The sequence below is a fragment of the Podarcis liolepis genome, assembly GCF_965112155.1.
Source record: "Podarcis liolepis genome assembly, chromosome: 2".
Lineage (NCBI taxonomy): Eukaryota > Metazoa > Chordata > Lepidosauria > Squamata > Lacertidae > Podarcis > Podarcis liolepis.
This window is the reverse complement of record NC_139555.1, coordinates 117,388,867-117,408,242: the sequence shown is the minus strand read 5'-3', so window position 1 is coordinate 117,408,242 and position 19,376 is coordinate 117,388,867. Positions and strand designations below refer to the sequence as shown.

Below are 19,376 nucleotides of genomic sequence, written 5' to 3'. Positions count from 1 at the left end.
CTGGGGTCGGGGGAAGCTCGGGCTTCCCCAGCCCCAGCCCCGTGGCTAAAAATGAAGCCAACACAGCAAGCCGGATCCATCCCGCTCGCTGTCTTGGCTTCTGCCAAAGCCGTGCGCAGCCTCCCCCGGCTGGAGAGGTTGCGCGCGGCTAAAGAGGAAGCCAAGACAGCCAGCTGGATGGATCCCGCTCGCTGCCTTGGCTTCTTTGCTCTTTGGGGCTGGATGGGGGAAATAATTTTTTTTTCTTTATTTCCCCTCATAAAAACTAGGTGCGCCCTATGGTCCGGTGCACCCTATGGTGCGAAAAATACGGTATACATTCTAAACTAGTACTCCAGATTAAAACACACATCCATTTTACATGTCCAGGTAGGATTGTCAGACTAACCTGATCTCGTTTTTTGACAGAATTACAAGCCTGGTAGATGAAGGGAACGCAGTGGATGTGGCCTACCTTGATTTCAGCAAGGCATTTGACAAGGTGCCCCATGATATTCTTGTAAAGAAGCTGGTAAAATGCGGTCTTGACTATGCTACCACTCAGTGGATTTGTAACTGGCTGACTGACCGAACCCAAAGGGTGCTCCTCAATGGTTCCTCTTCATCCTGGAGAAGAGTGACTAGTGGAGTGCCACAGGGTTCTGTCTTGGGCCCGGTCTTATTCCACATCTTTATCAACGACTTGGATGATGGACTCAAGGGCATCCTGATCAAATTTGCAGATGACACCAAACTGGGAGGGGTGACTAACAACCCAGAGGACAGGATCACACTTCAAAACGACCTTGACAGATTAGAGTACTGGGCAAAAACAAACAAGATGAATTTTAACAGGGAGAAATGTAAAGTATTGCACTTGGGCAAAAAAAATGAGAGGCACAAATACAAGATGGGTGACACCTGGCTTGAGAGCAGTACATGTGAAAAGGATCTAGGAGTCTTGGTTGACCACAAACTTGAAATGAGCCAACAGTGTGACGCGGCAGCTAAAAAAGCCAATGCAATTTTGGGCTGCATCAATAGGAGTATAGCATCTAGATCAAGGGAAGTAATAGTGCCACTGTATTCTGCTCTGGTCAGACCTCACCTGGAGTACTGTGTCCAGTTCTGGGCACCACAGTTCAAGAAGGACACTGACAAACTGGAACGTGTCCAGAGGAGGGCAACCAAAATGGTCCAAGGCCTGGAAACGATGCCTTATGAGGAACGGCTAAGGGAGCTGGGCATGTTTAGCCTGGAGAAGAGGAGGTTAAGGGGTGATATGATAGCCATGTTCAAATATATAAAAGGATGTCACATAGAGGAGGGAGAAAGGTTGTTTTCTGCTGCTCCAGAGAAGGGGACACGGAGCAATGGAGCCAAACTACAAGAAAGAAGATTCCACCTAAACATTAGGAAGAACTTCCTGACAGTAAGAGCTGTTCGACAGTGGAATTTGCTGCCAAGGAGTGTGGTGGAGTCTCCTACTTTGGAGGTCTTTAAGCAGAGGCTTGACAACCATATGTCAGGAGTGCTCTGATGGTGTTTCCTGCTTGGCAGGGGGTTGGACTCGATGGCCCTTGTGGTCTCTTCCAATTCTATGATTCTATGACTACAGTCAAACCTCAGTTGTTGAACATACTCTGTTCCGGAAGCCTGTTTGGCTTCCAAAACGTTCAACAACTGAGGCACGGCTTCTGATTGGTTGCAGGAGCTTCCTGCACTCAAGCGGAAGCCGTGTTGGACGTTTGGCTTCCGAAAAATCTTCAAAAAACTGAGCATTTACTTCCGGGTTTTCGGCGTTCGGGAGCCGAAACGTTAAAAAACGGAGCCGTTCGGGAACCGAGGTTTGACTGTATTTGCATTTTATTCGGTCAACAAAAGTTGTATACCACGTGATTGCAAATGAAACCTCTAAGCAGTTTACAAAGCAGATGAAAAATGTCTGTAGAAACCAATGTTCATAACAAGTTTATATAAAAAGGTGACTAGAACCAGGAGTTTAAAAAGTACCGTATTTTTCGCTCTATAGGACGCACTTTTCCCCCTCCAAAAATGAAGGGGAAATGTGCGTCCTATGGAGCGAATGCAGGCTTTCGCTGAAGCCTGGAGAGCGAGAGGGGTCGGTGCGCACTGACCCCTCTCGCTCTCCAGGCTTCAGGCAGCTATCTGCAAGCCTTCGGAGCGCGACGGGAGTTCCCGCTGGGCTCCGAAGGCTTGCGGATAGCAGCCTGCAGCCCGGGGAGCACAGCGCCAACTCCCGCTGCGCACCCCGGGCTTCAGGCAGCTATCCGCCAGGCTCAGAAGGCTTCCAGATAGCAGCAAGCTCCGGGAGCGAAGGCGATGTTGTGCGCAACCTTGCCACCGTTCCCGGACCCGTTCTGGGGGCTGGGGAAGCTCGGGCTTCCCCCGTCCCAGCCCTGCGGCTAAAAACGAAGCCAACACAGCAAGCTGGATCCATCCCACTCGCTGTCTTGGCTTCTGCCAAAGCCGTGCGCAGCCTCTCCCGGTTGGATGGATCCCGCTCGCTGTCTTGGCTTCTTTGCTCTTTGGGGCTGGATGGGGGAAATAATATTTTTTCTTTATTTCCCCTCATAAAAACTAGGTGCGCCCTATGGTCCAGTGCGCCCTATGGTGCGAAAAATACGGTATACATTCTAAACTAGTACTCCAGATTAAAACACACATCCATTTAACATGTCCAGGTAGGATTCCCTAAACACAAAAGATTTTAGCATTGCCTAAACACAAAAGATTTAGTCATTGAGCAGGGAGTTCTGAAGTGTAAAAGCTGCCACACCAAAAGTGTAGAATGGGCATTATGGGTCTCCTAGCAACTTTCAGCCCCCCCCCCTTTTTAAAACTACACTTCCCAGAATTCTTTGCAGGAAGCCATGACTGCTTGAAGAGCTCCAGTACTGCTTGAAATGTATAGTACAGATTGGGCCTAAGTCCACTGCAAAGGATTTTTAGACCCTAAAGAGAGAAGGGAAGGGAATGAACCCAGGGAACAGCTGGTTATGGGCATTTATTATGGAAGCCAGAGAACAGAAGGACAACTGGAAAGGAACTTTCTGGATAAGCAGGACTTTATTTACTGACTAGCAGCCTCATACACAGGCAATCCTCTGGAATCCTAAGGGCTATATCTAGCAAAGTCCTACTCAGTGTAGACGCACTGAAATTAATGGACCTAAGTTAGTCATGCCCATTCACTTCAATCCGTCTACTCTGAGTAGGAGCATCACTGGATACAACCCTAAGTAATGACGACCACAACAAAATCACTGCAGTTTTTAAATCAGTGTTGTTCTGGAGGGTCCAGTCAGCCATCTTGATTCAAAATGGCGTCCAGCTGTATCCAAACACGGAAGAAAGCCTGTGTGTTGAACTCAGGGACAGTAATTGGCAATTAGGTCACAATGATCTTAAGGTGTGTCCAAAAATGCACATTAAACAGACAAACAAGATTCCAAAATATACAGTGGATGTTTTAATCCAGGAATGGGGAGCCTGTGGCCTTCGGGATGTTGTTGTATTCCAGCTCCCACCATGCCCTGCCAGCATGGCCAATGGTCAGGGATGATGGGAACTGGAGTCCAGCAACATATTGAGGGGCACCGGCTCCCCATTCATGCTTCAAGTGCCATCTATAAGCTCCCCAGATGCACCTGAAATCACCTTCTTGCGGCAAGTTCACACATGCATCGTTCACCCCTCATTAAGTGAATATGCCAAGGGATCACACAAAATCCACTTTTCCAGGGGAGGGGATCGCACATCACTGCCCATACGTTGGTTTTCTACTTATTTTATGTGTTTTATTACATTTTTATACCCCACCTGGCAAGGATTTCCCCTTACCAACAGTCTAGGCTGAGATCTTAAGTGCTGCTTAGGACTTTGGGGCAGGATACTTAAGTGGGGTTGAACCAACTGGAAATGCCGACCCAAGTGCTATCAAATTCAATATATTTATGACTGAACAAAGGCCAAGGAGGTCCAACTCAGTCATGTTTGACTTCAAATTGAGGAAACTTACAAAAACTAAGGAATTAGTATAAAGAATTTTGAAAAGGAAAGCCAAAGGGGTCGAATCTCTGTCCCAAAGTGGGGCGGCACCAAAACCTCAATAACAGAAGCTCAGCTAGAATAAATTGGAAAGGTGCCACCACAGCCAAGAGGATGCCAGCGTGGTTAATGAGCAGAGTCAAGGAAACTATTTGAGGCAAGAAGGCATCTTTCAGAAAACCTAAGTCTTGTTCAAATGTAGGGAACAAAATGGAACACACACTTGTGGCAAAATAAATTCAAGCAGACTGTAAGGGGTGCCAGGGTGGAGGAAAGAGAATACAAGGAGCACATTGCTTAAAATGTAAAGAACAACAGTATACACAGGAAGTGTAAATGACCAGCAGACTTTGAAAAGCTGGCATCAGGGGATCAAGTTAATCAATTTTGTTGAATTAAACTAAATTATTGCATGGAGTTGGACTGGATGACCCTCAGGGTCCCTTCCAACGCTACGAAATACAGTGGTGCCCCGCAAGACGAATGCCTCGCAAGACGGAAAACTTGCTAGACGAAAGAGTTTTCCGTTTTGGAGGTGCTTCGCAAAACGAATTTCCTATGGGCTTGCTTCGCAAGACGAAAATGTCTTGCGAGTTCCTGCGGGTTTTTTCCCCTCCCCCCCTTTTCTAAGCCGCTAAGCCGCTTATCAGCTGATCTGATAAGCCGATAAAAGCCACTAATAGCGCTAATAGCGCTAATCTGCTAATCCGTCAATGGGCTTGCTTCACAAGACGAAAAAACCGCTAGACGAAGAGAATCACAGAACGGATTCTTTTCCTCTTGCGAGGCACCACTGTAGTTTTAACTGGATTTAGAATATCTGTGCAATTAATTGTCCCTGTTTTTAATTTGATTGTGTTGTTATCTTCCTCAGCAGGTCGTGGAAACCGCTATTCTGAATAATGCCTTTCATAGTGTAGGGGGCACTGGGGGGGGGCGAGCTTATGGAACCAAGAGGGCAGTGACCCGAAAAAGTTTGGGAACCACTGCCCTAGCCCAAGGTCCCCTAAGGAAGCCTTATGGCTGAGTGGGGATTTGATCCCAGCGGTCGTATTCAATGCTAGTCCTGCTCAGAGTAGACACACAGACGTTAACGGACATGACTGACGTAGGTTCTTTCGTTTCAATGGGTCCGCTCAGGCTGGGAGTGAATTGACTACAACCTCGGATATTCACAGTCTTAGCCGGACGCGCAAACCACGACACCAGAGTCCACTGTGCATAGAAGTGAGTCGTTGGGGCCTGTAGGTCTTTGGGGCCTGTAGGTCTTTGTGGCCTACTGAACACTGTGCCGCTGCCCTCCCTCAAAACCGTTGCTCAGTTCAAAACATGACTTCTGTTAAAAATCAGTTGCCGTGGGGGGACCTGTGGGATCGGCCCGGAATGAATCCGCTTATGCCTGTTCAGACTAGACGCTCCCGTGAAACCTTTGCCACAGTCGGAGCATTCGTACGGTTTCTCTCCCGTGTGGATTCTCTGGTGCGTCACCAGCTTAGGCCTCCGGCTGAAGCCTTTCCCACAAACCGAGCACAGGAACGGCTTCTCTCCGGTGTGGGCTCTCTCGTGGACGCGGAGGTGCGACCTCCGGCTGAAGCCTTTACCGCACTGGGGGCACTTATGGGGCCTTTCTCCCGTGTGGGTTCTCCTGTGCAAGATCAGGTTCGACTGCTGGCTGAAGCTCTTCCCGCACTCTAAGCAGGTATAAGGCCTCTCCCCTGTGTGGGTCCGGTGGTGTTTAATAAGGTTTGCCCTTTGAGCGAAGCTCTTCCCACACTCCGAGCAGATGTAGGGCCTCTCGTCGCTGTGGGTCCTGCGGTGCCTGCTGAGGCTCGAGCAGTCGCTGAAGCTGGTCCCGCAATCTGGGCATTTGTAGGGTTTCTCCCCCGTGTGTATTCTTTGATGACTGACAAGGTCGGCTTTCCGGCTGAACCTCTTCCCACAATCCGAGCACTCGTAAGGCTTCTCTTCCAAGTGCATTCTCCAATCTTCACCATGATCGCTTCTGCAAAGCTGCCCACACTCAGTGCAAGAGATCCGTCCCTCGCCTTTGAAGATTCTCTGAGGGTTGGTTGTCCCATTGAATTGTTTGCAACAGCCTTGAGGACAATGAACCGAACTTTCATTCTCGGGTCCACTTCCCATGCGGCTCTCGGAGGCCTCCCAAAAATCAGGATGGGGGGAAATGTGCTGGTCGCAGCTCCCTGACGACATCCAATATGGCTGCACGTCTCCAGAGACTTCTGTATGGGTCTTCTCCTTCCTCAAATTACTTTCTAGAATACAAAGGGGGAGAATGCAGAAACTAAATGATTCCCTGAACAGTGGGAAAGGGATCCTCGAATCACATTTTAATAAAACAACAGGAGACATGAATATAGAAGATATCTTTGGATCCCCATGTAGAACTTTATTGAAATCCAAATCAAATACTAAGAACAATACACCCAAGCCCTGAAACAAAGATATATAATAATAATAATAATAATAATAATAATAATAATAATAATAATAATAATAATAATATCTTTATTGTCATTGCCCCCTCTCGGGGACAACGAAATTACTTGGCTGCTCCATCCACCCAGGTAGGGCACTCCACACAAAATCAAATCAACTATAAAAACACTAATTAAAACAATACAGTATAAAACAGCAAGGAAGATTAGATGACTTTCAAAGTCCAGGCTTCCCATTCAGGGCCGAGATCGCTCTGGAGAAGAAGCTGTTCTTAAGACGGCTTGTTCTTCAGCCTGTTTGAGAACAGGGATTATTTACCAGAGATATATATGCTGACATACATATAAATGCAAAGAATTAAAATGAGCAGAAAAGGTATATTATAGGTGTTATTCAACTAGATTTTATGCAGAGCAGAGCCACTGAAATTAACAGAACAAACATAGTCATGTTCATTCATGTCTGTAATGAGTGTGGGGTTGCTCGTGCGTAAGTTACCGCCACTCCTGGCTGTGTTGCCTTGTTAAACCTTTCTGTCTGGACAGCCCTTCACTTCGTGGCTGCCTCAGTCGCTAGCAGAATCCGTCAGTGGGCGTTTCTTAAACCTTTTCCAACATAAAAGTTGTTTGACGCCCAGTCTTCTCCTACTCTCCCTGTGCGGAAGTCTTCTGCGCAGGGAGGGCGTGGGTAGCGGAGGACCAGTGCTCTCCCCGCTGGTGTCCGGTGAAGAGTCCTGGAGCCCTCTCTCCGATTCCCCCATCTGCCCCCCTTTATTCCTGGTGTTGCGCTGATTTGCTTCCCCATCTGCTGAGCTGCTTCTCTCCCTGCTGGGCTCTTCTCCAGCATCATTTGAGAGCCTTCCCTCCACCTCTAGCTCCGATGTCAGTTCCCTGACAATGTCAATGGGTCTATTCTGAGAAAGCTGAATCCTACCTATGGTCCAGATTCAATGCTCTCTTGTCCACCAATGTAGGGGCAAGAATAACGGTTGCAAGCTAAGACATCCAGCAAAACAGTTGTGCAACTAGAAGTATCAGCGGCTACAGCGATCAGTTTTGAAACCAGCTGTGAGATCCGTGGCCTTCTCTTGTGCAAGCACAACTCGTAGACCGCTGGGGGACCTTTCACTCAGTGTGATGTTGAAAGCCACCCTTTGTTCTGCCAGAATTGCAGCTGCTCCATCCCATTTCCATTCCTCCTGGTGATCTATTTCATGGGTAGGCAAACTAAGGCCCAGGGGCCGGATCCGGCCCAATCACCTTCTAAATCCGGCCCACGGACACTCCGGGAATCAGCATGTTTTTACATGAGTAGAATGTGCCCTTTTATTTAAAATGCATATCTGGATTATTTGTGGGACATAGGAATTCGTTAATTCCACACCCCCAATATAGTCCACCCCCCACAAGGTCTGAGGAACAGTGGACCGGCCCCCTGCTGAAAAAGTTTGCTGACCCCTGATCTATTTCATATGTAGCGAAGAATCCAGCTCCCATCAGCCTCCACAGCCATGAGAATGTAACAAGAGCCCAGCTGCAGGATCCTGCCAATGGCCCACCTAGTCCAGCAGTTCTTACAGTGGCCAACCGTGCCTGTGGGAAACCCGCAAGCCGGATCTGAGCCCAAGAGCTCTCTCCCCTCCTGTGGTTCCCACTGCCTCCGCCAGAACATAGCCAGCAAGACCCACAGTCAGGGATGATAAGAAGTGCAGCCCCCTTGAGTCACAGAATCATAGAGTTCAAAGGGACCTTCCAGTGTGTTAGGCTGGGCGATATCCGGTTTTCAACATGACAATATATCACTGGCTAAACATCACGATATTCAGATAAAGCACAATATCTGGATTAAGGGTGGAGCTGCTTTTCAACTTTGTGAGATATCACCAGCTAAACATTGTGATATACAGTCGTATCTTAGCTCCCAAACGACCTGGGAGTTGAACATTCCGGCTCCTGAATGATCAAAAACCGGAAGTGATTGTTCTGGTTTTTTAACGTTCTTTTGGAAGCCGAACGTCTGACAGGGCTTCCGCGGCTTCCGATTGGCTGCAGGAGCTTCCTGCAGCCAATCAGAAGCTGCGCTCTGGAAGTCAAACGGACTTCCAGAACGGGTTCTGTTCGACTTCCAAGGTACGACTGTACTGATATATCACAATGTCTGAAATGAGGATGGTCACGGTTTTTCCCACATTGCGATTTTTGCATAGCGCGCACACAAACACGTATCATGATTCACAATACATTGCTAAGTCAAAAACTATGAAACTGATAAGACAATATGGAATTCAAACCAGTTTTCAGCGATATTTGATAAATCACCCAGCCCTACAGCATGTGCAGAATTCGGCAAGCGGCAAAATTAGGGTGGTGGTGGGGAAAACATTCCTACCAGAACCGTATGCCAGATTCATCAAATGTCTTTTGACGAAGCCCCTAATTGGAAACTCTGAATCCAATAACAGAAAAGGTCCTTACCCTGCATGGTAACATCCAAGTCCTCCTCTTGTTTGATCTCCTTCAGGGCTGGCGTCTGGCACAAGCCCAGGGGTTCCGCTTCTGCTGTAGGAAGACCATCTGGCTTATCCCTGGATGACCTCATTACCTGAAACAGCATTGAGAAACAGCACTTCATTGACAGGTGCCTATATATTTAGTTAAGGGGAAAGGCAAGTTAGGCAGGGGAACGTAACAGAGGAGCAGAGAAAGCAGGCAAGATAAATGTTTTTCTCCCTGTGTTTTGTACCACTAGAACTCATGGGCTTCCTCCTAGATCAGTGGTTCTCAAACTATTTTCTCTGGGCCACACTTTCCAGAATAAAAATGTGCTCACACACCGCACCACATTTTTTTGTTGATAAGAAATACATTGGAAAACGTTGCTAGGACTGTCCTCAGTATCACTTGATGCTCTTGGTCTCATTCTGAACAGATACCTACATGTATATTCTGCAAATAATATATATATATATATATATATATATATATATATATATATATATATATTTGTTTTCGTAGATTTTCACGGGTACAGGAATGCAGGTTTTGGTGTCCTCGGGTGTCTTCCCGTGTAAAAGTTGGGGTGTCTAGGCGACGTTTCGACGAGGTCTCACTCGTCATCTTCAGGCTGGTGCTTTCGGCTTCTTGTTACTGGAACAGAGCGGGATCTCAGTGTTTGAGTTCCTATAAATACTGTAGAGGGGTGTGGTGTATTGCCTCAAAAGTTCTGGGCAGAGGGGAAGTTCCCAGGCTAGTGTTCTTTTCTTCTTTTGTTCCTTAATTACTTGAGGGATATCTTGAGTGATTTCTTGAGTGATATTCTGAGTACCACTTAGGTGGGTCATTAGGTGTGGATTAGTTGCTAAAGCCTTCGTGTCTTGACCTCTTGAATTTGTGAAGAGTTTTTCTGGGAAGATGGCTGTACTGCACTTAGTTGTGCTTTGGCTTGGCTTCGTGTATAGGGGCGAGCTGTGGTTTTGTGCCCTGTGCCAGCCAGATCTGTGTAGGGATTGCAGGGGGGTGCAGCATCCGGAGGTGCCACTATGGTTTGGTTACTGGATGGTGTCTGTAATTTATCTGTGGAGAGGGTCCGGATGCTGCACCCCCCTGCAATCCCTACACAGATCTGGCTGGCACAGGGCACAAAACCACAGCTCGCCCCTATACACGAAGCCAAGCCAAAGCACAACTAAGTGCAGTACAGCCATCTTCCCAGAAAAACTCTTCACAAATTCAAGAGGTCAAGACACGAAGGCTTTAGCAACTAATCCACACCTAATGACCCACCTAAGTGGTACTCAGAATATCACTCAAGAAATCACTCAAGATATCCCTCAAGTAATTAAGGAACAAAAGAAGAAAAGAACACTAGCCTGGGAACTTCCCCTCTGCCCAGAACTTTTGAGGCAATACACCACACCCCTCTACAGTATTTATAGGAACTCAAACACTGAGATCCCGCTCTGTTCCAGTAACAAGAAGCCGAAAGCACCAGCCTGAAGATGACGAGTGAGACCTCGTCGAAACGTCGCCTAGACACCCCAACTTTTACACGGGAAGACACCCGAGGACACCAAAACCTGCATATATATATATATATATATATATGGTTTTGGTGTCTTCGGGTGTCTTCCCGTGTAAGAGTTGGGGTGTCTAGGCGACGTTTCGACGAGGTCTCACTCGTCATCTTCAGGCTGGTACTTTCGGCTTCTTGTTACTGGAACAGAGCAGGATCTCAGTGTTTGAGTTCCTATAAATACTGTTGAGGGGGTGTGGTGTATAGCCTCCAACGTTCTGGGCAGAGAGGAAGTTCCCAGGTTAGTGTGCCTTTTCTTCTTTTGTTCATTAATTACTTGAGGGATATCTTGAGTGATTTCTTGAGTGATATTCTGAGTACCACCAGACATCTGGAAATTAGCCCTCCCCACAAAAACCGACACCAGAACCAGAGGCACACAGAACGCCATCTCCAATCAACCACACCAGACCCAAACCCAGACCCTCTCCACAGATAAATTACAGACACCATCCAGTAGCCAAACCATAGTGGCACCTCCGGATGCTGCACCCCCCTGCAATCCCTACACAGATCTGGCTGGCACAGGGCACAAAACCACAGCTCGCCCCTATACACGAAGCCAAGCCAGAGCACAACTAAGTGCAGTACAGCCATCTTCTCAGAAAAACTCTTCACAAGCTCAAGAGGTCAAGACACGAAAGCTTTAGCAACTAATCCACACCTAATGACCCTCCTAAGTGGTACTCAGAATATCACTCAAGAAATCACTCAAGATATCCCTCAAGTAATTAATGAACAAAAGAAGAAAAGGCACACTAACCTGGGAACTTCCTCTCTGCCCAGAACGTTGGAGGCTATACACCACACCCCCTCAACAGTATTTATAGGAACTCAAACACTGAGATCCTGCTCTGTTCCAGTAACAAGAAGCCGAAAGTACCAGCCTGAAGATGACGAGTGAGACCTCGTCGAAACGTCGCCTAGACACCCCAACTCTTACACGGGAAGACACCCGAAGACACCAAAACCTGCATTCCTGTACCCGTGAAAATCTACGAAAGCATATATATATATATATATATATATATACACACACACATATACATACACACAGTGGTACCTCGCAAGACGAATGCCTCGCAAGACGAAAGAGTTATTCGTTTTTTGAGTTGCTTCGCAAGACGAATTTCCCTATGGACGAAAAAACTCGCAGAACGAATTAATTTTGTCTTGCGAGGCACCACTATATATATATATAAATATATAGTATATAGTATATATAAATATATTGGAGGCTATACACCACACCCCCTCAACAGTATTTATAGGAACTCAAACACTGAGATCCTGCTCTGTTCCAGTAACAAGAAGCCGAAAGTACCAGCCTGAAGATGACGAGTGAGACCTCGTCGAAACGTCGCCTAGACACCCCAACTCTTACACGGGAAGACACCCGAAGACACCAAAACCTGCATTCCTGTACCCGTGAAAATCTACGAAAGCAAATATCTCACCTCTACGGGGAGGAAACCTTCCAGCTGACAAGAACCTACGAGAAACTAGAAATCCGAAGAGCCACCATCTTATGTGATCTCTTGTTCCTACGCAACTGCCGAGACAACAACTTAATTCCCACATGCTTCCAACTTAAATTCCACTCTAAAACCCCAGCTACCGAAAGGATCCTGAAACGAACTGAACTATCCCTAATCAGAAACGAACTACATAAGAAAAGATACCTACTAAACCAAACCAACAAAGATCTGCTCACTCTTCACCTCAAACTCTGTAACAAAATCCACCCTGCACTCTGGGACAAATGCAAACAACTAGCCGTTTGGAGAGCTGAAACTGAGTCCTCACATAAGACAGACACACACACCAACAAACTCCACAAACTAAAGAAACGCCAGAAGCCCAGCCACCCTCCACAACAACCCATGAAACAAACAGTACATAACATATCAGACAGGATCCTCACCTCAACTGAAACCAAAGTACTCTCCAAAGGTTTCAACTTTGCAGTTGCCCCGAGACGCATCCCCACGGAAAACATCATATGCGGAGTCGAAGCTAGCCTAACCAAAATCAACCCAGATGAAGCCAATAAAATCAGACTTGAAGTCACCAACATCCTCTGCTCCAGCAAACCACCCAGAAGCAATTTACACAAAGAAGAACAGAAAGCACTCACCAACCTGAGGAAAGACAACAACATAATCATTCTCCCAGCAGACAAAGGTAATGCCACTGTTGTGATGAACACATCGGACTACCAAGCAAAACTATCAAATCTACTCCAAGACCCTACCTACCAACCTATAAAAACAGATCCCACCACCTATCTGGAAAAAACCACCAAATCCAAAATAAAAGCCTCTCCTATCAGTGAAGAAATCCAGCTAAGAATCATCCCCAGAGAAAAATCATCCAGATGCCCCAAACTCTACGGTCTCCCCAAGATACACAAAGAAGGAACACCACTCAGACCAATAGTCAGCTCCATAGGCTCACCTCTACAAAATCTCGCTAAATTTCTCGCTAAGCAACTTCAGCCCTATGCAGAATCTATCGCTTCACACGTTACAAACTCCTTCCAGTTCATAGAAACAATAAAGAAGCAAAACCTACATCCCGATGACCTACTTGTGAGCTTCGATGTTGTATCTCTCTTCACACAAGTGCCCATTAATGAAGCCTTGACAGCCATTCAAAACAAATACAATCCCCCCGAATACATCCTGGACCTGACCAACCACTGCCTAACCAACACGTACTTCATCCACAATGGACAAAGATACAAACAGATAGAAGGAGCACCTATGGGATCACCCCTCTCACCGGTCATCGCAAATCTGTACATGGAACACTTTGAAACCAATGCTTTAGACAAGTCAGAACACAAACCCAAACTTTGGCTCAGATATGTTGACGACACCTTTGTAATTTGGCCACACGGGAAGGAAAAACTAGATAGCTTCCTCACACATCTCAACAGCCTACACCCCAAAATACAATTCACTATGGAAATAGAAGCCAACAACCAACTTCCCTTCCTTGACGTCCTAATCTACAAAAAACCTGATGGCTCCCTAGGACACACTATCTACCGGAAAAAAACACACACCAACCGCTACTTACATGCACAATCACACCACCACCCTGCACAAATAAACTCCGTAGCCAAGACTCTCATCTCCAGAACCAAACGCCTGGCTGACAAAGACCACTTGACAACTGAGTTACAGAATCTCTCAAATGTGTTAATCGCCAACGGATACCAGCAAAACAGGGTTACGAAGCTAATCCAAAAAGAAACACCCCCCAAAAACCAAGACACAGAAGAAAACAATGGCATGGCCCTCCTTCCTTATATCAAGGGCACTACAGATAAAATTAGCAAAATCCTCCATAAACACAATATCAAAACAGCCTTTTGCACCAACCAAAAAATAGCCAATATCCTCAGAAACCCCAAAGATAAAATCCAGTTAGAAAACCAAGGGGTCTATGAAATACCCTGCAAAGTCTGCCCAGCCACGTATATTGGACAAACAAACAGACGAATAAATGCACGTATCGCAGAACACAAGAATGCCGTCAAAAAAGAAGAAAAAACTTCCTCTCTTTACCAAACACATGAAAGAAACAGGACACGAAATTAATTTTGCAGATTCGAAATTGCTCTTTAACATGGAACATCACCACAAGAGAATAATCATGGAAGCCATCGAGATAGAGAAACACCCTCACAACATGAACAAGCGTGACGACACGTCCCGCCTGCCAGACATCTGGAAATTAGCCCTCCCCACAAAAACCGACACCAGAACCAGAGGCACACAGAACGCCATCTCCAATCAACCACACCAGACCCAAACCCAGACCCTCTCCACAGATAAATTACAGACACCATCCAGTAGCCAAACCATAGTGGCACCTCCGGATGCTGCACCCCCCTGCAATCCCTACACAGATCTGGCTGGCACAGGGCACAAAACCACAGCTCGCCCCTATACACGAAGCCAAGCCAGAGCACAACTAAGTGCAGTACAGCCATCTTCTCAGAAAAACTCTTCACAAGCTCAAGAGGTCAAGACACGAAAGCTTTAGCAACTAATCCACACCTAATGACCCTCCTAAGTGGTACTCAGAATATCACTCAAGAAATCACTCAAGATATCCCTCAAGTAATTAATGAACAAAAGAAGAAAAGGCACACCCACCTGGGAACTTCCTCTCTGCCCAGAACGTTGGAGGCTATACACCACACCCCCTCAACAGTATTTATAGGAACTCAAACACTGAGATCCTGCTCTGTTCCAGTAACAAGAAGCCGAAAGTACCAGCCTGAAGATGACGAGTGAGACCTCGTCGAAACGTCGCCTAGACACCCCAACTCTTACACGGGAAGACACCCGAAGACACCAAAACCTGCATATATATATATATATATATATATATATATATATATATATGAGAAGAGCCTGCTAGATCAGCATCCTGTTCTCACGGGGCCAACAAGCTGCCTCACAAGCAGGATCTGTGCACAAGAGCCCTTTCCCCTTCTGTTTCTAGCAACCGGTGTTCAGAAGCATTACTGCCATCCACTGTGGCGGCTGAGCACAGCCATCATAGCTAATGGCCATTGAGAGCCCTCTCCTCAATGAATGCGTCTAGTCCTCTTTTAAAGTCATCTAGGTTGGTGGCCATTGCCGCTTCTTGTGGCAGCGAGTTCCACAGTTTAACTCTTTCTTTTGTCTGTTCTGAAACTTCCAACATTCAGGCCATGAGTTTTGGCATTATGAGAGAGGTCAGGAAACTCTGCCATTGAGCCCTGGCCTTTCCATCTTGATGAGTGATCTGAAGAAGAAGAGGAGGAGGAGTTTGGATTTGATATCCCGCCTTATCACTACCCTAACCTCCTTTCCCTTCCTCCCCGACAACAAACACTCTGTGAGGTGAGTGAGGCTGAGAGACTTCAGAGAAGTGTGACTGGCCCAAGGTCACCCAGCAGCTGCATGTGGAGGAGCGGGGAAGCGAACCCAGTTCACTAGATTACGAGTCCACCACTCTTAACCACTACACCACACTGGCTAATCCTGCACAGAAGGACAAAGCCATTACTCAGTGTCCTTGCGCCCCCAAAGTGGCTTACAGTTAAATAATCCCTGGACTACAATTCCCATCATCCAATGCCTATTGGTCACACTGGCTGCGGCTGATGGGAGTTGAAGTCTGGCAAAGATCTGGAAGGTTACCGTGGTTTCCCATCCCCGGAATAAACAAAATAAAGCAAGGCTGGACGAGGACCACTCAGTTATCAAACCCAGCTACCTCCTTCTTTTCTTCTTCCTCATCCTGCCGCTGCCTCATCAGGAAATCTTCCGCCAAGGCCACTGCCTGGGAGCAAGTCTCTGGGTCCCAGGCCCTGATCCTGCTCTGGATTTCTTTCGGGAGAAGGGCTAGGAACTGCTCCAAGACCACCAACTCCACAATCTCCTCTTTGGTGCGCCTTTCAGGCTTCAGCCACCGATGGCAAAGTTCGCGGAGCCTCCGGCACACGTCCCGCGGCCCCTCCGCTTCGCGGCAGGAGAAATGTCTGAAGCGCAGCCGCAGAGTATCCTCTGCAACCGTCTCCCCCTCCGGAGCCTCTTCCTTCACTGTCCCGCCGCCTGCCCCATCTTGGGGCACCAGGGTTTTGTGCGACTCCTCCGAGCAGAGGCCTGGTGGGAGTTTGGTGGCCCTTTGTCCTCCAGCCACCTCCCTAACGCAATTGTCCTGCGGGGTGGGCCGTGGCGGTTGAGAGCGGCCCCCGTCCAAATGAGGGGACTCGAGCGCCTTCACAAAGCCCTGAAGTCGAGCTTCCCAGCTCCGCTGCACCTCTTCGTTGCCTTCCCGGTTTGCCTGTGGCGGAACGGTTCTTTCCCAGAATCCTCTAGTGCTCCCTTCCTGGATCTCAAGAACCAGACTCTGCTCCGTTTCTGGGTCCGGCTCCTCAACCTTAATTGTAGTCCAGGGGGCAGACTTTAACTTTACACCCAGTGTCGATACATCGCCGCGCTCTACTGCCATTTTCCACTGCTGCCTGACCTGCAGTGGCCAGTTGTTTTCAGAGAAGTCCACAGGTAGAGAAGGTTTCTTATACAGACAGAATTTAGGAATCTGGGTTAAGGAAAGGAGGTTTCTCCCTAATGGAAGGGAAAGACAACAAAGACACATTAGACAAAACCTACAGCCTCGGCCCCATTTGAACTAAACACTTAAGGCAGTATAGGAAGAAACTTGGGAAGTGGTTTGTTAATGGCGCTAAGTATTGTTATGAGAATCCCTATCCCCCTTCATGGATCTACAATTCCTGGAATGGCTTAAAAATCAATCCCTCTCCCCAAAGAATGCTTGAGAATGGAGGGAGAACATTGCCATTGTGGCTAGGAGACATCAATGGTCTTATCCTCTATTAATTTACCTGATCCTTTTTTAAAGGTATCTGTATGTCAGTGGCCATCACTACACCTTATAAGGAAGGAAGGTTTTCTCTTTTCTCATTGCTACAAGTCAAGTCAAGATCCCTTTTAAAAGCTGGGGAAGCCAGAAGTTGCAGAGCAAGCTACACTGCCTGGCATTACTTTATCTACACAGCTGTGAAAAGTGCTGGAGCCCCAAAGCTGCACCTGTTGAACTTCCTCCTTCTACACAACCATTAATGGTGCAGGAGCCCTGAACGCTACACTTGCTGAACTTCTAAGCAACTGTACACAGCTATGACTGGGTGTTATCGGCATAGTGATGGTATTTTGCTCCAGAATACTGCTGTAAAGTTGACTTGCATTTTAACATATCACTTTATTTTACAATGTATATTTTAAACTGCCAATTTATTTATTGATAGTTTATTTTTTTTAAGATCAACTTGTTTTAAAATCTGACTTTTATTGATACTTTTTAATGTCTTTTTTATTTTAAGCAAGGTGCTTGGCAGTTTTAAAGATTTAAGCCGTTTACAAATCCCATTAAAATAAAATTAATTAATGTTGTAGGAGCCCTGACAGCTGCACCTGCTGAACAGCTGTCTTCTATGCAACTATGTATAGCTATGATCAGTTTTATCAGAACAGTGACGGTCTTTTGCAAAGCCGACTTGTATCTTAGCATATCATTTTATTTTACCATGCTGATTTAATTATATTTTGCATTTAAAAAGATCAACCTTTTTTAAAAAAAACAAAAACTCACTTTTACCAGTACTTTTTAAATGTACGTTTTATTTTAAGTGAGGTGCTTGGGATTTTTTTTAAAAAAAGAGATTTAAGGAGTTCACAAATCCCAATTAAAAATGCACCTCCTCCTTCTGGAGCCCTGGCAGCTGCACCTGTTGAACAACCATTAAAGATCCCCCTGCAACAACCATTCCAGGTGCAGGATCTCCTGCCCTCTTTCCGCACCTGGGCACCCTAGTATCCTAAGGGGCGCGGGGGGGGGGTTGAGACCCCACGGAAGGGGTCGCGGCCAAGGACTGAACCCGAAGAAGCACCTGCTTGCAGAAGACCAGCCCGGAGCCGCCTCCCTCCTCCGCTCCTCTCAACCCGCCGGCAAGAGGCTCCCGGAGTCCGCCAAAGTCCGCCTCCCCACGGTGGGCGGGCCAGGAAGTCCCCGCGCCGCCGCCGCCGCCTCCTCCTCCTTCTCCCCGGCACGTGCGGGTGGAGGGCCCGGGCGCGGGAGGACTGTCCGCTCTAGCACTCCGAACTCGCTGCGCTTAACCCTGAGAAAGCCGCTCCGAAGCAGGGCGGAGCTGCCTTCTGCCTTCCCTCTGTGCGTTTGTGTGCTTGTGCCTGAGAAAGAGTGTCGTGTGTTTGTGTGCTGTGCTGTGCAGCAGGAGGAAGAGAGCTTGTTGGTTTCATGATAAAGCTCAACCTGCATGGAAATGAAGAAAGCTCTCCTTTGCTGCTGCTGTATTATTATTATTATTATTATTATTATTATTATTAATTATCAGGCAAGAACGTTAACCAGGTCTTTGATCTGACTGACATCCTATACCCTTTTAAAATGTGGGGGTTTTGGGGGTGGGGGTGTTATTGGGTTGTTGTTTTTATTTTGATTATATATACGTACAGTGGTACCTTGGGTTACATACGCTTCAGGTTACAAACGCTTCAGGTTACAGACTCCGCTAACCCAGAAATAGTACCTCGGGTTAAGAACTTTGCTTCAGGATGAGAACAGAAATCGTGCTCCAGTGGCGCGGCAGCAGCGGGAGGCCCCATTTGCTAAAGTGGTGCTTCAGGTTAAGAACAGTTTCAGGTTAAGAAGGGACCTCCGGAACGAATTAAGTACTTAACCCAAGGTACCACTGTATTGTGGTTTTTATGTTGATGTTTTCTGTGAACTGCCCTGAGACCTCCGGGTATAGGGCGGTATATAAATTTGATAAATATCATCATCACCATCATCATCATCATCCTTCAGAGGAGGCTTCACCTGGATCAGGCCAGTGGCCCATCTTGTCCACCTTGCTGTGCTCACAGGGGCCAAACCACTTGCCTTTTCTGGGGACCATAGAATAGTAGACTTGGAAGAGACCCCAAGGGTCATCTAGTCCAACCCCCTGCAATGCAGGAATCTCAGCTAAAGCATCCATGACGGGTGGCCAGCCAACCTCTGCTTTAAACACCTCCAAGGAAGGAGAGGCCACAACCTCCCGAGGGAGCCCCTTCCACTGTCCAACAGCTCTCACAGTTGGAAAGTTCTTCCTGGTGTTTAGTCGGATTCTCCTTTCTTGTAACCTGAAGCTATTGGTTCGGCTCTCACCCTGTGAAGCAGGAGAAAACTTTCTGATAGTGGAACGGACTCCC

At 47.1% G+C, this 19,376-nt stretch overlaps 1 protein-coding gene across 1 annotated transcript; it reads right to left on the bottom strand.

Moving 5' to 3' along the window:
- Nucleotides 1-4,852: 4,852 nt before the first annotated feature.
- Nucleotides 4,853-18,226, bottom strand: LOC310701435 (uncharacterized protein). The gene is made up of 4 exons (XM_083492259.1): nucleotides 18,056-18,226; nucleotides 15,859-16,712; nucleotides 8,982-9,108; nucleotides 4,853-6,323 (listed from the first exon to the last, which is right to left on the bottom strand). The coding sequence occupies exons 2-4, from the start codon at nucleotides 16,594-16,596 to the stop codon at nucleotides 5,368-5,370; spliced, it is 1,821 nt and encodes a 606-aa protein (XP_083348385.1). The 5' UTR covers nucleotides 16,597-16,712; nucleotides 18,056-18,226; the 3' UTR covers nucleotides 4,853-5,367.
- Nucleotides 18,227-19,376: the final 1,150 nt, after the last annotated feature.

Excerpts from the sequence above, each read along its gene's own strand:
- LOC310701435 (XM_083492259.1), bottom strand. The coding sequence starts at position 16,596 with ATGGCAGTAGAGCGCGGCGATGTATCGACACTGGGTGTAAAGTTAAAG. Across the intron at positions 9,109-15,858 it reads AGGAAGAAGAAAAGAAGGAG|GTAATGAGGTCATCCAGGGA; the intron begins GTAGCTGGGTTT and ends ATGCTGTTTCAG. Across the intron at positions 6,324-8,981 it reads CTTGGATGTTACCATGCAGG|AAAGTAATTTGAGGAAGGAG; the intron begins GTAAGGACCTTT and ends TTTGTATTCTAG.